The 14,462-nt window shown below is 38.1% G+C and overlaps 1 protein-coding gene across 9 annotated transcripts in view; it reads right to left on the reverse strand.

The window, feature by feature from the left end:
* Window positions 1–14,462, reverse strand: part of CHM (CHM Rab escort protein) — a 255,280-nt gene that overhangs the window by 80,797 nt on the left and 160,021 nt on the right. For 4 of the 9 annotated variants that reach the window (XM_026016742.2, XM_072745034.1, XM_072745032.1 and 1 more), the window contains 2 exons: window positions 9,021–9,128; window positions 4,984–5,061 (listed from right to left, as the gene is read on the reverse strand). The exons of 1 other annotated variant lie outside the window; for it this stretch is intronic. In XM_026016742.2, coding sequence (XP_025872527.1) covers window positions 4,984–5,061; window positions 9,021–9,128 — 186 coding nt within the window. The remainder of the gene's footprint in view (window positions 1–4,983; window positions 5,062–9,020; window positions 9,129–14,462) is intronic. 4 more of the 9 variants (XR_011998361.1, XM_026016743.2, XM_072745033.1 and 1 more) reach the window with 1 other exon arrangement.

Consider the following 14,462-nt stretch of genomic DNA (forward strand, 5'->3'; position numbering starts at 1 on the left):
AAAAATTCTCAACAAAATACTAGCAAATTGAATCCAACAGTATGTTAAAAGAATCATTCACTAAGATCAAGTGGGATTTATTCCTGTGCTGCAAGGGTCGTTCAATATTTGCTAATCAATCAACATGATATACCATATTAATAAAATAAAGGGTAAGAATCCTTTTGATAGATACAGAAAAAGCATTTGACAAAGTACAACATGATAAAAACCCTCAGCAAAACTAAGGACAGAGGGAACAAACTTCAACATAATAAAGGCCATATATGAAAAACCCACAGCTAATATCTTCTTCAAAGGGGGAGAAACAGAGCTTTTCCTCTATGGTCAGGGATAAGATGGGGATGTCCAGGGGAATCCCTGGGTGGCTCAGCAGTTTAGCGCCTGCCTTTGGTCCAGGGCGTGATCCTGGTGACCTGGGATTGAGTCCCACATCAGGCTCCCTGCATAGAGCCTGCTTCTCCCTCTGCCTGTGTCTCTGCCTCTCTCTCTCTCTCTCTCTCTCTCTCTGCATCTCTCATGAATAAATAAATAAAATCTTTTTTAAAAAAAAGATGGGGATGTCCACTCTCACTACTGTTATTCAACATACTATTGGAAATCCTAGTCTCAGCAGACAGCAAAAAGGAATAAGAGGCATCCAAATCAGCAAGGAGGAAGCCAAACTTGGACTAACTGCAGATGACATGATACTGTATATAGAAAACCCTAAAGACCCCACTAAAAAATTGCTAGAACTGATACATGATTTCAGTAAAGTCACAGGATAGAAAACAACATACAGAAATCTGTTGCATTTCTATACACCAATAATGAAGCACCAGAAAGAGAAATTAAAGAATCTACCCTATTTATAATATTACCAAAACCCATAAGATATCTAGGAATAAACATAACCAAAGAGGTAAAACATCTATGCAACATTTATGAAAGCAACTGAAGATGACACCAAAAAATGGAAAAACCTTCCATACTCATGGAGTGGAAGAACAAATATTGTTAAAATATAACGAAAACAATCAAAATACCAACAGCAATTTACATAGAATTACAACAAAGAATCCTCAGATTTGTAGGAAACACTAAAGACTCCAAATAGCCAAAGCAATCTTGAAAAAGAAAAGTAAAGCTGGAGCGGCACCTGGGTGGCTCAGTGGCTGAACATTTGCCTTTGCCTCAGGTCCTGGGATGGAGTTCCACATGAGGCTCCCCGCGGGAAGCCTGCCTCTCCTTCTGCCTATGTCTCTGCCTCTCTTTCTCTGTGTATCTCATGAAGAAGTAAATAAAATTTTTTTTTTTTTAAAAAAGCTGGAGCATCAGAAATGGTCTTCAAGTTATATTACAAAGCTGTAGTCATCAAGACAGCATGGAAATGGCACAGACACATAAATCAGTAAAACATAATAAAAAATCCAGAAATAAACCCACAACTATATGGTTAACTAATATTTGGCAAAGCAGGATAGAATATCCAATGGAAGAAAGACAGTATCTTTTTTTTTTTTTTTTTTTTTTTTTTTTTTTTAATTTTTATTTATTTATGATAGTCACAGAGAGAGAGAGAGAGAGGCAGAGACACAGGCGGAGGGAGAAGCAGGCTCCATGCACCGGGAGCCCGATGTGGGATTCGATCCCGGGTCTCCAGGATCGCGCCCTGGGCCAAAGGCAGGCGCCAAACCGCTGCGCCACCCAGGGATCCCAGAAAGACAGTATCTTTAACAAATGGTACTGGGGAAACTGGATAGCAGTATGCAGAAGTCTCAAACTGGACTGCTGTCTTACAACATACAGAAAAATAAATTCAAAATGGATTAAAGACCTGTGAGACGGGAAACCATTAAAATCCTAGAGGAGAACAGTGGAAGTAACCTCCTTGACGTTGGCTGTAGCAACTTCTTACTAGATAGGTCTCCTGAGGCAAGGGAAACAAAAGCAAAAATAAACTACTGAGACTTCCTCAAAATAAAAAAGCTTCTGCACAGCAAAGAAGATGATCAACAAAACTAAAAGGCAAACTTCAGAGTGGGAGAAAGTATTTGCAAATAACATATCTGATGAAGGATTAGTATCCAAAATATTTAAAGAACTTATCAAACTCAACCCCCAAAAAACAAATAATCCTGTTAAAAAAATGAGAAGACATGAGTAGACATTTTTCCAAAGAAGACACACAGATGGTCAAGACACACATAAAAACATGCTCAACATCACTCATCATCAGCGAAATGCAAACCAAAATTACAATGAGATATCACCCTATACCTGTCAGAATGAGTAAAATTAACAACATAGGAAACAAGAGCTGTTGGTGAGGATGAAGAAAAAGGGCAAACCTCTTACACTGTTGGTGGGAATGCAAACTGGTGCAGCCACCCTGCAAAACAGTATGGAGGTTCCTCACAAAGTTAAAAATAGAACTACCCTACAACCCAGCAATTGCACTACTATTTTTTTTTCCCAAAGCAAAGAAATATACTGATTCAAAGGGATACATGCACCCCAATGTTTAAAGCAGCATCATCAATAATAGTGAATTAATGGAAAAAGCCCAAATGTCCATGGATCAATGAATGGATAAAGATGTGTATATATGCGCACTCAGCCATCAAAAAGAATGAAATCTTGTTGTTTGTGATGACATGGACAGAGCTAGAGACTATTATGATAAGTGAAATAAGTCAGTCAGATAAAGATAAACAACATATGATTTCATTCACATGTGGAATTAAAGAAACAAAGCAAATGAACATAGGCAGGAATAAAAGGAAAACCAAGAAACAGGCCAACTACAGAGAACAAACTGATAGTTACTAGAAGGGAAGTGGGATGGGTTAAACCGGTGATGGCTATTAAGGAGGGCACTTGTGATGAATACCAGGTACTGTATGTGATGAAATCACTAAATTCTATACTTGAAACTAATATTGCACTTTGTTAACTAGAGAGAATTTAAATAAAAATTTGGGGAAAACAAAACAAAACAAAATTTATACCTTAATGAAAATAACAAAAACCAAACAAAAATAACTAAGAATCATATTTGACTCCAGTAGATCCAGAACGATCATCTTGATAAGGGCCTAGGATGAATTAAGATCTAAAGCTCCACCCTATCTTAGAACACTGGCTAAATCCTGAACTTCACAGATCAGTGTTTCTTAGTGTTATCTATGGGGCACCTACATTAGATTCATTTGGCGTGTTCCTCAAAACTGCAAATTCCCTAGCTCCATTCTAAACAAATTATACAATTTTACTCTCTGGAGGTGAGGCAGAGAAATCTCTTTAAAAACAAAACAAAACAAAACAAAAAGAGAACTAGTTTCCCCAGTGATTCTTAGGCACATTAAAATTTGAAAACTACCAATATTTCATCTTTAGAACCTTAGCCTTATGCTATCTGTTGGAACTGAAATCTGTAAGCAGATCATAAATAAGAGTTCCTCTCTCCAGAGTTTATAATAAAGACTACATCAAATTTAAGGTAAATGTAACCTTTAGTTGAACACATGCTATTACTATAACTAATGTATTCGTTTGTTAAAAAAAGAAACATGAGCCATCTAAATTCTTCATGTCACTAAGAGTAAAAAGTAAAACTGGAATTGGGCCCCAAAAAGGTAAAAGGATCTAAGTAAATAATAACCAAAAAAAAAAATTCACTATCTGGCTTTCCATTATGGGAACACACTCATGCTTCAAAATCAATGTAGAAGGAAAAATGACTCTAAGTGGCTTAAAAACAATTCCTTCATGAATCTCCACACCTAGTATATGAATATCCTGGGCCTTCAAGGATAGTGAAAAATCTATATATTATCATTTTTCATTTATGTGGTACCTTTGAATTAATGTGCTAAACATACTTTACAAGCCTTTAAACTATCTCTATATTATCTTATACTAGAGAATTACTTTCTAAGGTAAATTCACTGCCTAAATATTGAATGTTCCAGACTTGAATTTTTTCCACCATCTCTCAAAATACTAGTTGTTTGTATTATAATTAGTCTATAGGAAATTATGCCACTTAGACTATACAAAATTACTGTAAAATGAAACAGCTTATATTTTTAAACTTCTAGTTCACAACATTATTTTATGGCTTGAACAATACTATTTATTTATATACTCCTAAAAGTAGTCATACCAGAGATATAGGTTAGTAGATGCTTACCAACACATAACTAGAAAGAGAAATACATAGCAATTTAAACAGCTCCTAAAACTTAAGATAGTTTTAATTTAAACACAGAAATCAAAGAGTACTACTTAGTGTAATTCAGACAAGGGCATATCTTAGTAACCAAATAATAAATCCTGGAAAAATATAATTGAAATATAAAAACACAGACATAAATAGATAGTGCTTGACATTTTTTATTTTTTATTTTTTTATTTTTGTTTTTGCTTGACATTTTTTAAAAGCAGGTACATTCTTATTTCAATCCCAAACTGGTCTGTAGGCCTAATATGATTGTATAAGAATTTATCCTCAGATAACAAAGCAGCATAGTTTATGACAAAAATCTACCTAAAAAATCATTAAATTATTTTCTCTTAGGAGTGACATGCATTATCAGCAGAGATTAATCTGATGAGTCTTTGGGTGAGCTCCATTTTTAAAAATGCAAAAACAGAGGGCTTTGTTATCATCTGATAAAAATCAATTAGAGGAGATAAGGGCACAAGGAAAACTAATATCACTCAACACCCACCCCTGGCAACTGAAATGATTTGTCTTCCAAGCTTGGATGACCAGGAGCTATAGTTATATTGCAGGGAAATTAATTTAGTTTCTCCATTCTGAACTTATTTTCTTTGTTCTGGAGGATCTAAATACAAATTACTTTTAATCAAGGTTGATATGATGTTAATACCAAGGAGGATCTTTGAAGAATCATTTTTTTTTTAAATTGACTTTAGCATTTTTCACCTGTGCTTGGGGTGTAATTATAGGAACATAACTTATATCATCCTTACTTTCTGGATTCCTTGTCCACAACAAGGCACTGTACTGAATGGCGAAGACAATAGATTCCACCAAACACTGCACACATCCTAAGAAGAGAATATGAAAGTGTGAATTAGGATTGAGTTGAAAATTAAGGTAGCAGTATTTTCTTTTCTTTTTTTTTTTTTTAATTTTTTATTTATTTATGATAGTCACAGAGAGAGAGAGAGAGAGGCAGAGACACAGGCGAAGGGAGAAGCAGGCTCCATGCACCGGGAGCCCGATGTGGGATTCGATCCCGGGTCTCCAGGATCGCGCCCTGGGCCAAAGGCAGGCGCCAAACCGCTGCGCCACCCAGGGATCCCAAGGTAGCAGTATTTTCTTTGAAATATCTTACATTTAATAACTGATCTTACAGACAAATAATTTTGATAACTTATTTTCTGTCATATTAAGAATCCCTCAGAAGATTAGTTTTGATGCAGCAAGAGGTACCGTACTAATAATACAATGTGCAAGCCTAGAATTATGATCGAGCCAAAAGTATCTCCAAGTGAAGCTCAGCTATTCCCCCAAACCACTTACCATCTAAGATACATAGGCTACAAATATCCTCAAGAGGTAATGTCTGAGACTACCAACAGAAGTGATCACAGAGGGGCACCTAGGTGGCTTAGTCTATTGAACACCTGACTCTGGATTTCAGCTCAGGTCATGATTTCATGCTCCTGGGATTGAACCCTAAGTCAGGCTCTGTGCCCAGCAGGGAGTCTGTTTGAGATTCTCTCTCCTCTCATTCAGCCCTTCCCCCACTCATGTGAGCTCACTCTCAAGCTTGCTCTCTCTTTGTAAAATAAATAAATAAATCTTAAAAAAAAAATAGAAGTGACCATAGAGAAGTATTGAGGAGGAAGCAAGCAGGGAAGACTCTGGGAGACCCCTGGGGATTTTGCTTACCATAAAAGTAAGCAAAAACTACACTGGGAACTGAAAACTAGAGCAGTAAGCACATGAGCTAATGCTGCAGAAGTTCTAAGGAGTTTGCCTGTCTCATGAACTTAAGGGCTTGGGTTTTAATGCTCACATGGGGACAGGAGAGGACTTAGAATCCAAATAAGGCAGAGAGTAGAAGATGAGATATTCTCATCTCAATGTCTGGATCCTTAAAGAACTACACTTCAGTGAAAAGATAATGGTGGGGGGAACCCACAAGAGGGAGAAAACAAAAAATGTTTTATCTAAAGACCTGGGTGAAAGAAGATTATACCTCTGTATTTATAACCAGTGGTCTGTCCTCACACAGGCTATGGGTTTGAAATTATACTACATGATCCAAGAGAACCCTTCACCAATAAAATACCATGAAAGAAAAGTGGCTCTGGTCAGTAGCACCTCTGAAGACTTGGTGGAAGCAATTGCTGTAACTTTCTGGAGCCACATGAAAGTGCCACAGATAGAGTTCCCTTATGATATGTTTATAATCTAAAATTATATAACAGATGAAGAAAAATATCTTACCCTGAGTGAGGATTAACAACACAACAAATGGGGTGGGGTACCTGAAGTACAGGCAGTCTTGTGGGGACTGCACCCTTTAACTGCACAGTTGGCTTAACCTCTCACATTGTATAATGGGATACTATAAACAATTTAAATGAATGAACTACACGGATAAATGGCAAAAAGACAAAAATCGAGTGATAATAGCAAATTGGGAATAATATACCAGAGTGATATCATTTATAAAAAGTTTCAGAACTTCATATGCAAGATACTACTATGTATAATTTATGGATATGTATATATGCAATAAAAGTGCAGAAACATTTAAGGGAATTATAAACACCGAAATCAGGATAGCAGCTATCTTTGGGAAGAGAGGAAGTAAACATTACACTGGAAGTTTCAATTGTTCAGTTTCTTAAAAAAATGTATCAAGGGGCACCTGGGTGGCTCAGTCAGTTAAGTGTCTACCTTCGGCCCAGGTCATGATCCCAGGGTCCTGGGATCCAGCTTGGGGATCAAGCTCAGGGTCGGGCTCCCTGCTCCGCGGGGAGTCGGCTTCTCCCTTTGCCCCTCTCCCCAGCTCATATGCGTGCTCTCTCTCTCTTAATCTCTTAAATAAAACCATACACACACACACACACACACACACACACACACACAGAGAGAGAGAAAGAAAGAAAGAGAACATGTGAGGGCATGCAAAAATGGCAAAATGTTAAGATTTGACCAAACTATGAATGGTTACATGGTCTGTGTACTTGAATATTTCATAACCAGGTTATAATGAAAAATATAAATGACTGGTAGAGATTAGTGTCATTCACGAAGTATGGCATTATACTACTATTATCATTCTAAGTTTAATTCATTTTACTGAACATGACCAAGCTAGTTAGGATAGGTAAGGTTAGATAATAATTCATTCACAGGATGGCCCACTAAAGATAATAAGCTAAATTAGGTTAAGGTCCCAAAATGGACAGTCAAGTTAAAAAAAAAAAAAAGTGAATCACACAGTCAGCATTCTCATTTGCCTAGGGATATCTTTGTTACATGAGTAACAACATCAGTGTTTCCAACTTCCTTATAACAGCTATAACTAAGTGACCTACAACTTTTCATTTCAGTCACACTGGTCCATGTTTTTACACACACACACATCAATCCTCACCTCAGGGAAAAACAATTTTTAGGTATCTTTCTACATTCCAAAAAACGGGATCAAGTTCAGAATCAGGAGTTGTAAAAAGTTAAAAAAAATCATAAAATATTATGCCATAGACTATTATGGTATTACCAAAAGTATGAGAAATCCACTTAACTAAAATTACATTTTTTTACAAAGACCTCCTTTCATTATATATTACACTATCTGTGAAATACATTTCTACTTTAGTATATAATACTATTAAGCGTCTCTTCGAAAATTTCTTTTTTTTTTTTTGAAAATTTATTTCTATTAAGAAAACTTCTATTAAGTTTTAGTGTAAATGAGGCCTCTGAAAAATACAGTTAAATATAAAATGCAATAGAGGCATCTAGAACTGTTTATTTTAGTAAGCCATCAACAAATTACCTCGTTTTCAACACGATTTAATTAATAGTGGACATATAGTATATAGATGGGACACAAGAATCTAAAGAATGTTAAGGATTGGTTTGTGTGGATGATGATGAATTCTATAAGGGAAGAAGTCCAATAATCAGACACTGTCAGAATCCAACAAATTTCCTCTTTGTTTCAAATGAGGACAGGATGTATTTTGTGATCTTGGAAAGAATTACTTGATATCTACTGTAAATTTATGCAACTGCAAAAGTATGCATCTGCCTATGTATATACGTTTTTTATACTTCTCATTGGCTTTTTCCCCCATTCCAATCATGCCTGTTAGGGAAAATATTTGTTGCTCACAATTGTTGCATTTGTTCTCTCTCACATCTGTGTTTTCCTCACATAGCTTCTGCCCAAGTGACAAAAATCAGTGGTTTTGTGACCAGCTGGACCCTAAGAGCTGAACTTTACTGCCCACCTGCTTATGCTCACCAACTTCTATCCCATATTTTTCCTTAAGTTCTTCTTGCCAGCTTATCTCATAACTCAGGCAAACAGAAACAAAAACTATTCCTAAAGCCATAGCGACTGCCTGGACAAGATCCCCAGCCAATCCATACCAGTTTGAGTGCAACCCCTGACCCTGACTTGTGCTTGTGAAGACAGACTATGGATGACTAGAACTAGAATGACTGACAACTACCTCTGCCTTGTTATAACACTAAAATCTCTGCCCAATGAGGAGTTGAAGCCTCATTTACATAACATACACTGTGTGTATAAGCATGGTTCCTTAAGGAGCATGTCTGACCTATGCCTGCCTCTACAAAGGATGACAAGGCTTCCCTATCTAAAAATTCAGCTGAACCCTAAATAAAAGGAACCCATTCACCCTTGTTGGAAGAGTCATGGCTTTGGAAGTTACTCTCCATGATCTCCTTATTTGCTGCAAATAGTTTCCTTTGTGTGACAATTGTCCTGGTGTAGTTTCTATCTGTGACTCACCAAGGAGAGAACTCATGTTCAGTTAGTTGAAAAAAGTGCCAGGCAAAATGAGAAGATTGATGAAAACAAATTTTGGTTGAGGGACTGCTATTCCGTGGCAATGAGTCACTGAGGAAACATGTAAGAAAAAGAATAGCAAGCAGTATTTGAAAGCTGCATTTAAAACTCAAATAGCAGACATTTACATAAGAAGTAGGGAATTACTTGAGAAATGGAGAAATAACATTTGAATACACACAGGTCTTTGAGGTAAACAGCCAATAATAACAATACAAATAATCATCACAGCTAACACTGAGTACTTACTACATACCAGAAGCTTTACATGTAGTAACACACTGCATCCTATAGACAGAGTTTTATAGATTTGAAAACTAAGGTAAAGAGACATCAAGTGACTTACTCAAGGTCATTTAGTAAATGGTATTGCTGAATGAAAACTCAGGCAATATGGTTCCAGTGGCTTCTCCGTTAGCTATCATATGAACTGCCTCATTGTTAATATCATCTTTTCTTGGCATTATGAAGGAAAGCAACATGAAGTCGGATAGTCAAAGTTACTCTCAGAGTTGTTCTAATTCTTGACAAGTTGCAAAGATTATCACAAAGAATAACAATTTCTCACTTTCTACACGTTTTGTCTCTACACGTTTCTTTTCTATCTGTACATATTAAATGGATTATGTGCACTTCATTTTGGAAAGAACATAACCTCAGAGTAAGAATAACCATGGGACTACTCATCTTTAGAGTACCTAGCAAATTATGAATACTTTGCAATTCACATTTTAAGAAGTAATTTATAGAGTATATTGGCAAGCTAGAGATTTTCAAATAGAGAAAGGGAAACATTTTACCATGAATTATTTGGAGGTAATAAGGCTCCACAAGACAAATGTTTTCTTCCAGTGAATTAAATGGCAGCCTAGCAACCCAAGGGTTAACACACTTTTAATGATGGACAATTAAGCTAGCAAAGACAGAAAATTCTACTGAGATGCCCTTGGTGCAATTCATACCACCCATCCTGGGGTCAACATAATGCCTACGTAGCAAGGTAGCTCTATACACACACTTTAGGGTACTATGAGGCCTAGAGGCAAACAACTATACATTTTATGAGACTTGCTTAAAAAAAAAAACCTACATATGTACTAAATATAGTAGGTATTAACTACCAAAAAAGTCACTACAAAAATGCCTTTGAAACACTTTATCTAATGTCATTAAAAACAAAACCAAAAAGATCCATTACAAGAGAATTCTGAGTAACCACTGATCATCATCACTGTACTTTAGTGATACCTCTGCTTAAATTGTTCTGGTAAAGCAGAAGTTCATTCAACAGTAATTAGGAACATCTAAGTTTCATGAGAGACAATTAAGCTTCAGTGATTGCATCTATATAAAGCTCAACCGTTATAACTGTTAACTATATCCAGATATGTATACATTTATCACAGTGTTATATTTGAAAGAACACTGAGTTTTCTGTGTTTATCCAGTGTCTGCTGGCCACAAAAATACGTGTAGGGAAGCCTTCTTGGATGTCTATTTGTTTATTTTTATATATTTAAATGCACAGTTTTAATATATATTATGTAAGGGCACATGGGTAGCTCAGCTAAGTGCCTTCCCAGGGTCCTGGGATCAAGCTCCCTCTCCCTCTGCTACTCCTCCTGCTTGTGCTCTGTCAAATAAATAAATAAAACTTTATTTATTCATATATATATATATATATATATTTACACACACACACACACACACATATATATATACACACGATGTAGCACACAGTATGTTTACGGATTACAGGATTACATACTTATACTGCATATTTATATAACTGCACATTTACCGGTTACATATTTATATTTCTTAACAATATGCTTGTTTATACTCTCATCCCTTTGTTTTCTTGGTATCTGGTATCTTTTTTCTAGCAGGAAGCAGGGGGAAGGGAAGTATTGTTGCTGTAGTTGGTCTGTCTCCTGGGAATGCGAAATCAGATAGCTTAATCTTCACTTCCCCATTCAAGAATCCCTCTGCAACTCAAGCAATTGTCATCCAACTCAGCACAGACTTCCTTTGGCCCAGAACTAAGTGTTTCTCAAGAGCATGAGCTAAACAATAGTTAATGACTTCTGTAACCTCAGGAAATAGTTATGTTCACAACAGTACCAAGCCAGGCCTCCTCCCTTGGTGTAAGTTCTTAGGATTCATTTCCTATGAAGTTTTAGACTATGCAGAAAAGACCATTAAAAAAACAAACACACCAACCCCCAAATGAGTGGTCATTACAACATGGCCTCACTCATAGTGATCCAGTATGACCAAAATGGAAAGCCCTATTTAATACTGGTCACAGTGATAGAACCCAAGGGAACTTGTTTGACAAGCAGCAATCACCAAAACTAAATGGTTAACTAAAAGTGTATAATCTCAGTCATGATGATGTACAAATTGTACAGAAATCAGATTTTAAGGATGGTTGTGAAATCATATGACAGTCTAAGGACTGAGACATCCTAGATGCCTATCCTAATTCTCCTACTTACTACCTGTATGACCATGCTCCAGTTCTCAAGATTATAAAATGGAGATAATTATCATTATCATACCTATCATACAAGGTTGGTGAATGGATTAAATGAGAATTGAGTGTGAAATGTTTATTCTGCCTGGCAGATCATAAACATTCCATAAATTGAAGCTTTTGTTACTTATCACTTTCTATAGCAAAAGGGACAATGACTATAGACTGTATCATCCATGTGGGGTTTGTAGGCCACATTGCTATTACTGAGGCTGAGAATCTGCCTACAGGTATTCAACACCTGTATTTTCTTCTAACAACTTAAGCAACTTAGGCAGCTAGCTGGTAAATTCAGCTACCTTCCCTGAAGGGAATTGTGAGTTTTAAGAGAACTGTTGATGCTGATAAGGACAAGCACTGAGATTTACTTCTTCATTCCCAAACATTTATGAAACTAGACCTACTATGCACCAGATGCGGTTCTGGGAGCTACTAAGGATACAAAAATAAACTAGACAAATGCTGTCCTTGCTGATATAAAATTTATCTAGCACCTGAGAGACAATAAACAAGAGATAAAATAATAGTAAATGTTGATGTGTGTTCTGAAAAAAAACAGGATAATGTAAGAGGTGATATAAGGGTCTGAATCCTAGACAGGATAATCAGGGAGAACTTCTTTGGGGAATTTATATTTCAGCCAAGACCTGAGTGATGAGAGAGATCAACCACGTAAAGATCTGGAAGAAGAGTCTAAGCAGATGGAACAGCAATTTGAAAACTTGAAAGTACAAACTAGATCAATGTATTTGAAGGAGAGAGAGAGCCAGTGTGGCTGGAACACAGTGAATAGACAGAAATATACTATGAGAGATGCAAGGCAAGATGGAGGAAGAGTAGGGTCCTCAAGGCACCTGTCCCCACCAAATTACCTAGATAACCTTCAAATCATCCTGAAAATCTACGAATTCAGCCTGAGATTTAAAGAGACAACAGCTGGAATGCTACAGTGAGAAGAATTCTCGCTTCTATCAAAGTAGGAAGGTGGGGAAAAAAAGAAATAAAGAAACAAAAGGCATCCAAGGGGCAGGGGCCCCGCGAGGAGCTGGGCTAAGGCCGGGTGGAGTGTCCCCAGGACAGGAGAACCCCGTCCTGGAGAAGCAGGAGCTTCACCAATCTTCCCCCGGCGGAAAGGCCAGGGCAGGGAGTTAGAGCAGGACCCCAGGAGGGCGGGGATGCCCACAGGCTCCCTAGGACACTAACAGACACCTGCGCCGGGGGAAGAGTGCGCCGAGCTCCCTACAGGGCTGTAGCTCCCGCAAGGCTGGAACTGGGAGCAGCTCAGAGGGGCTCAGGTGGCGGCTCCACGGCTGGGAGCCCGAACCCAACAGCACAGGCCCGGGAGCACTGGGCGCCGGGGACACAACACAGCCCAGGATCCGGCCTCCACCCGGGACAGGCAGAGGCCAGGAGGGCCCAGGACAGCAAGGACGCTCCTGCCCCAAGCAGAGCAGATAAGCGGTCCCGCCGCCGGAGCATCCAGGCCCCTGCAGACTGAGAGCTTCCTAGTTACCGTGGGAGCTGAATCCAGGGCTCCAGAGCGGGCCACCACTGTGGTTGTTCCTCCTAGGGCCTCACAGGGTAAAAAACCCCACTAAGCCTCACAGTGGCCTCACTGGATAAACAGGATAAACATTACTCACTGAGCCCTGCACCAGGCAGGGGGCAGAGCAGCTCCCCCAAGTGCTAACACCTGAAAATGAGCACAACAGGCCCCTCCCCCAGAAGACCAGCTAGATGCACAGGGGAAAAACAAATTATTGACCAAGCAGCACTGGAAAGTCCCAGGAGAAGTCAAGGGACTTACACTATACAGAATCAGAGGATACTCCCTCGTGTTGTTGTTGTTGTTGTTGTTTTTATTTCTGTTTGCTTCCCCACCTCCTTTTTTTCCTTTCTTTCTTTTTCTTTCTCTTCTTTTTTTTTGTTTCTTCCTTTTTTCTTTTTCTTTTTCTCTTTTCTTTCCTTCTTTCTCTCCTCTCTTTTTCCCCTTTTCCCAATACAACTTGTTTTTGGCCACTCTGCACTGAGCAAAAAGACTGGAAGGAAAACCTGACCTCAAAAGAAAGAATCAGAAACAGTCCTCTCTCCCACAGAGTTACACAATTTGGATTACAATTCAATGTCACAAAGCCAATTCAGAAGCACTATTATAAAGGTACTGGTGGCTCTAGAAAAAAGCATAAAGGACTCAAGAGACTTCAAGACTGCAGAATTTAGATCTAATCAGGCAGAAATTAAAAATCAATTGAATGAGATGCAATCCAAACTAGAAGTCCTAACAAGGAGAGTTAAGGAGGTGGAAGAACGAGTGGGAGATAGAGCACTTGTCTAACTCACAGAAGACAAGTTGATGGCAAAGAGGGAAACTGAGGAAAAAAGAGACAAAAAAACATGAGGATAGATTAAGGGAAATAAATGACAGCCTGAGGAAGAAAAACCTACCTTTAACTGGGGTTCCCGAGGGCGACGAAAGGGACAGAGGACCAGAATATGTATTTGAACAAATCCTAGCTAAAAACGTTCCTAATCTGGGAAGGGAAACAGGCATTCAGATCCAGGAAATAGAGAGATACCCTCCTAAAATCAATAAAAACCGTTCAACACCTCGACATTTAATAGTTAAGCTTGCAAATTCCAAAGATAAAGAGAAGATCCTTAAAGCAGCAAGAGACAAGAAATCCCTGATGTTTATGGGGAGAGAATTAGGTTAACAGCAGACCTCTCTACAGATACCTGGCAGGCCAGAAAGGACGGGCAGGATATATTCAGGGTCCGAAATGAGAAACATGCAACCAAGAATACTTTATCCAGCAAGACTCTCAATCAGAATGGAAGGAGAGATA

The sequence above is a fragment of the Vulpes vulpes genome, chromosome X (assembly GCF_048418805.1).
Source record: "Vulpes vulpes isolate BD-2025 chromosome X, VulVul3, whole genome shotgun sequence".
In the NCBI taxonomy this organism is placed as follows: domain Eukaryota; kingdom Metazoa; phylum Chordata; class Mammalia; order Carnivora; family Canidae; genus Vulpes; species Vulpes vulpes.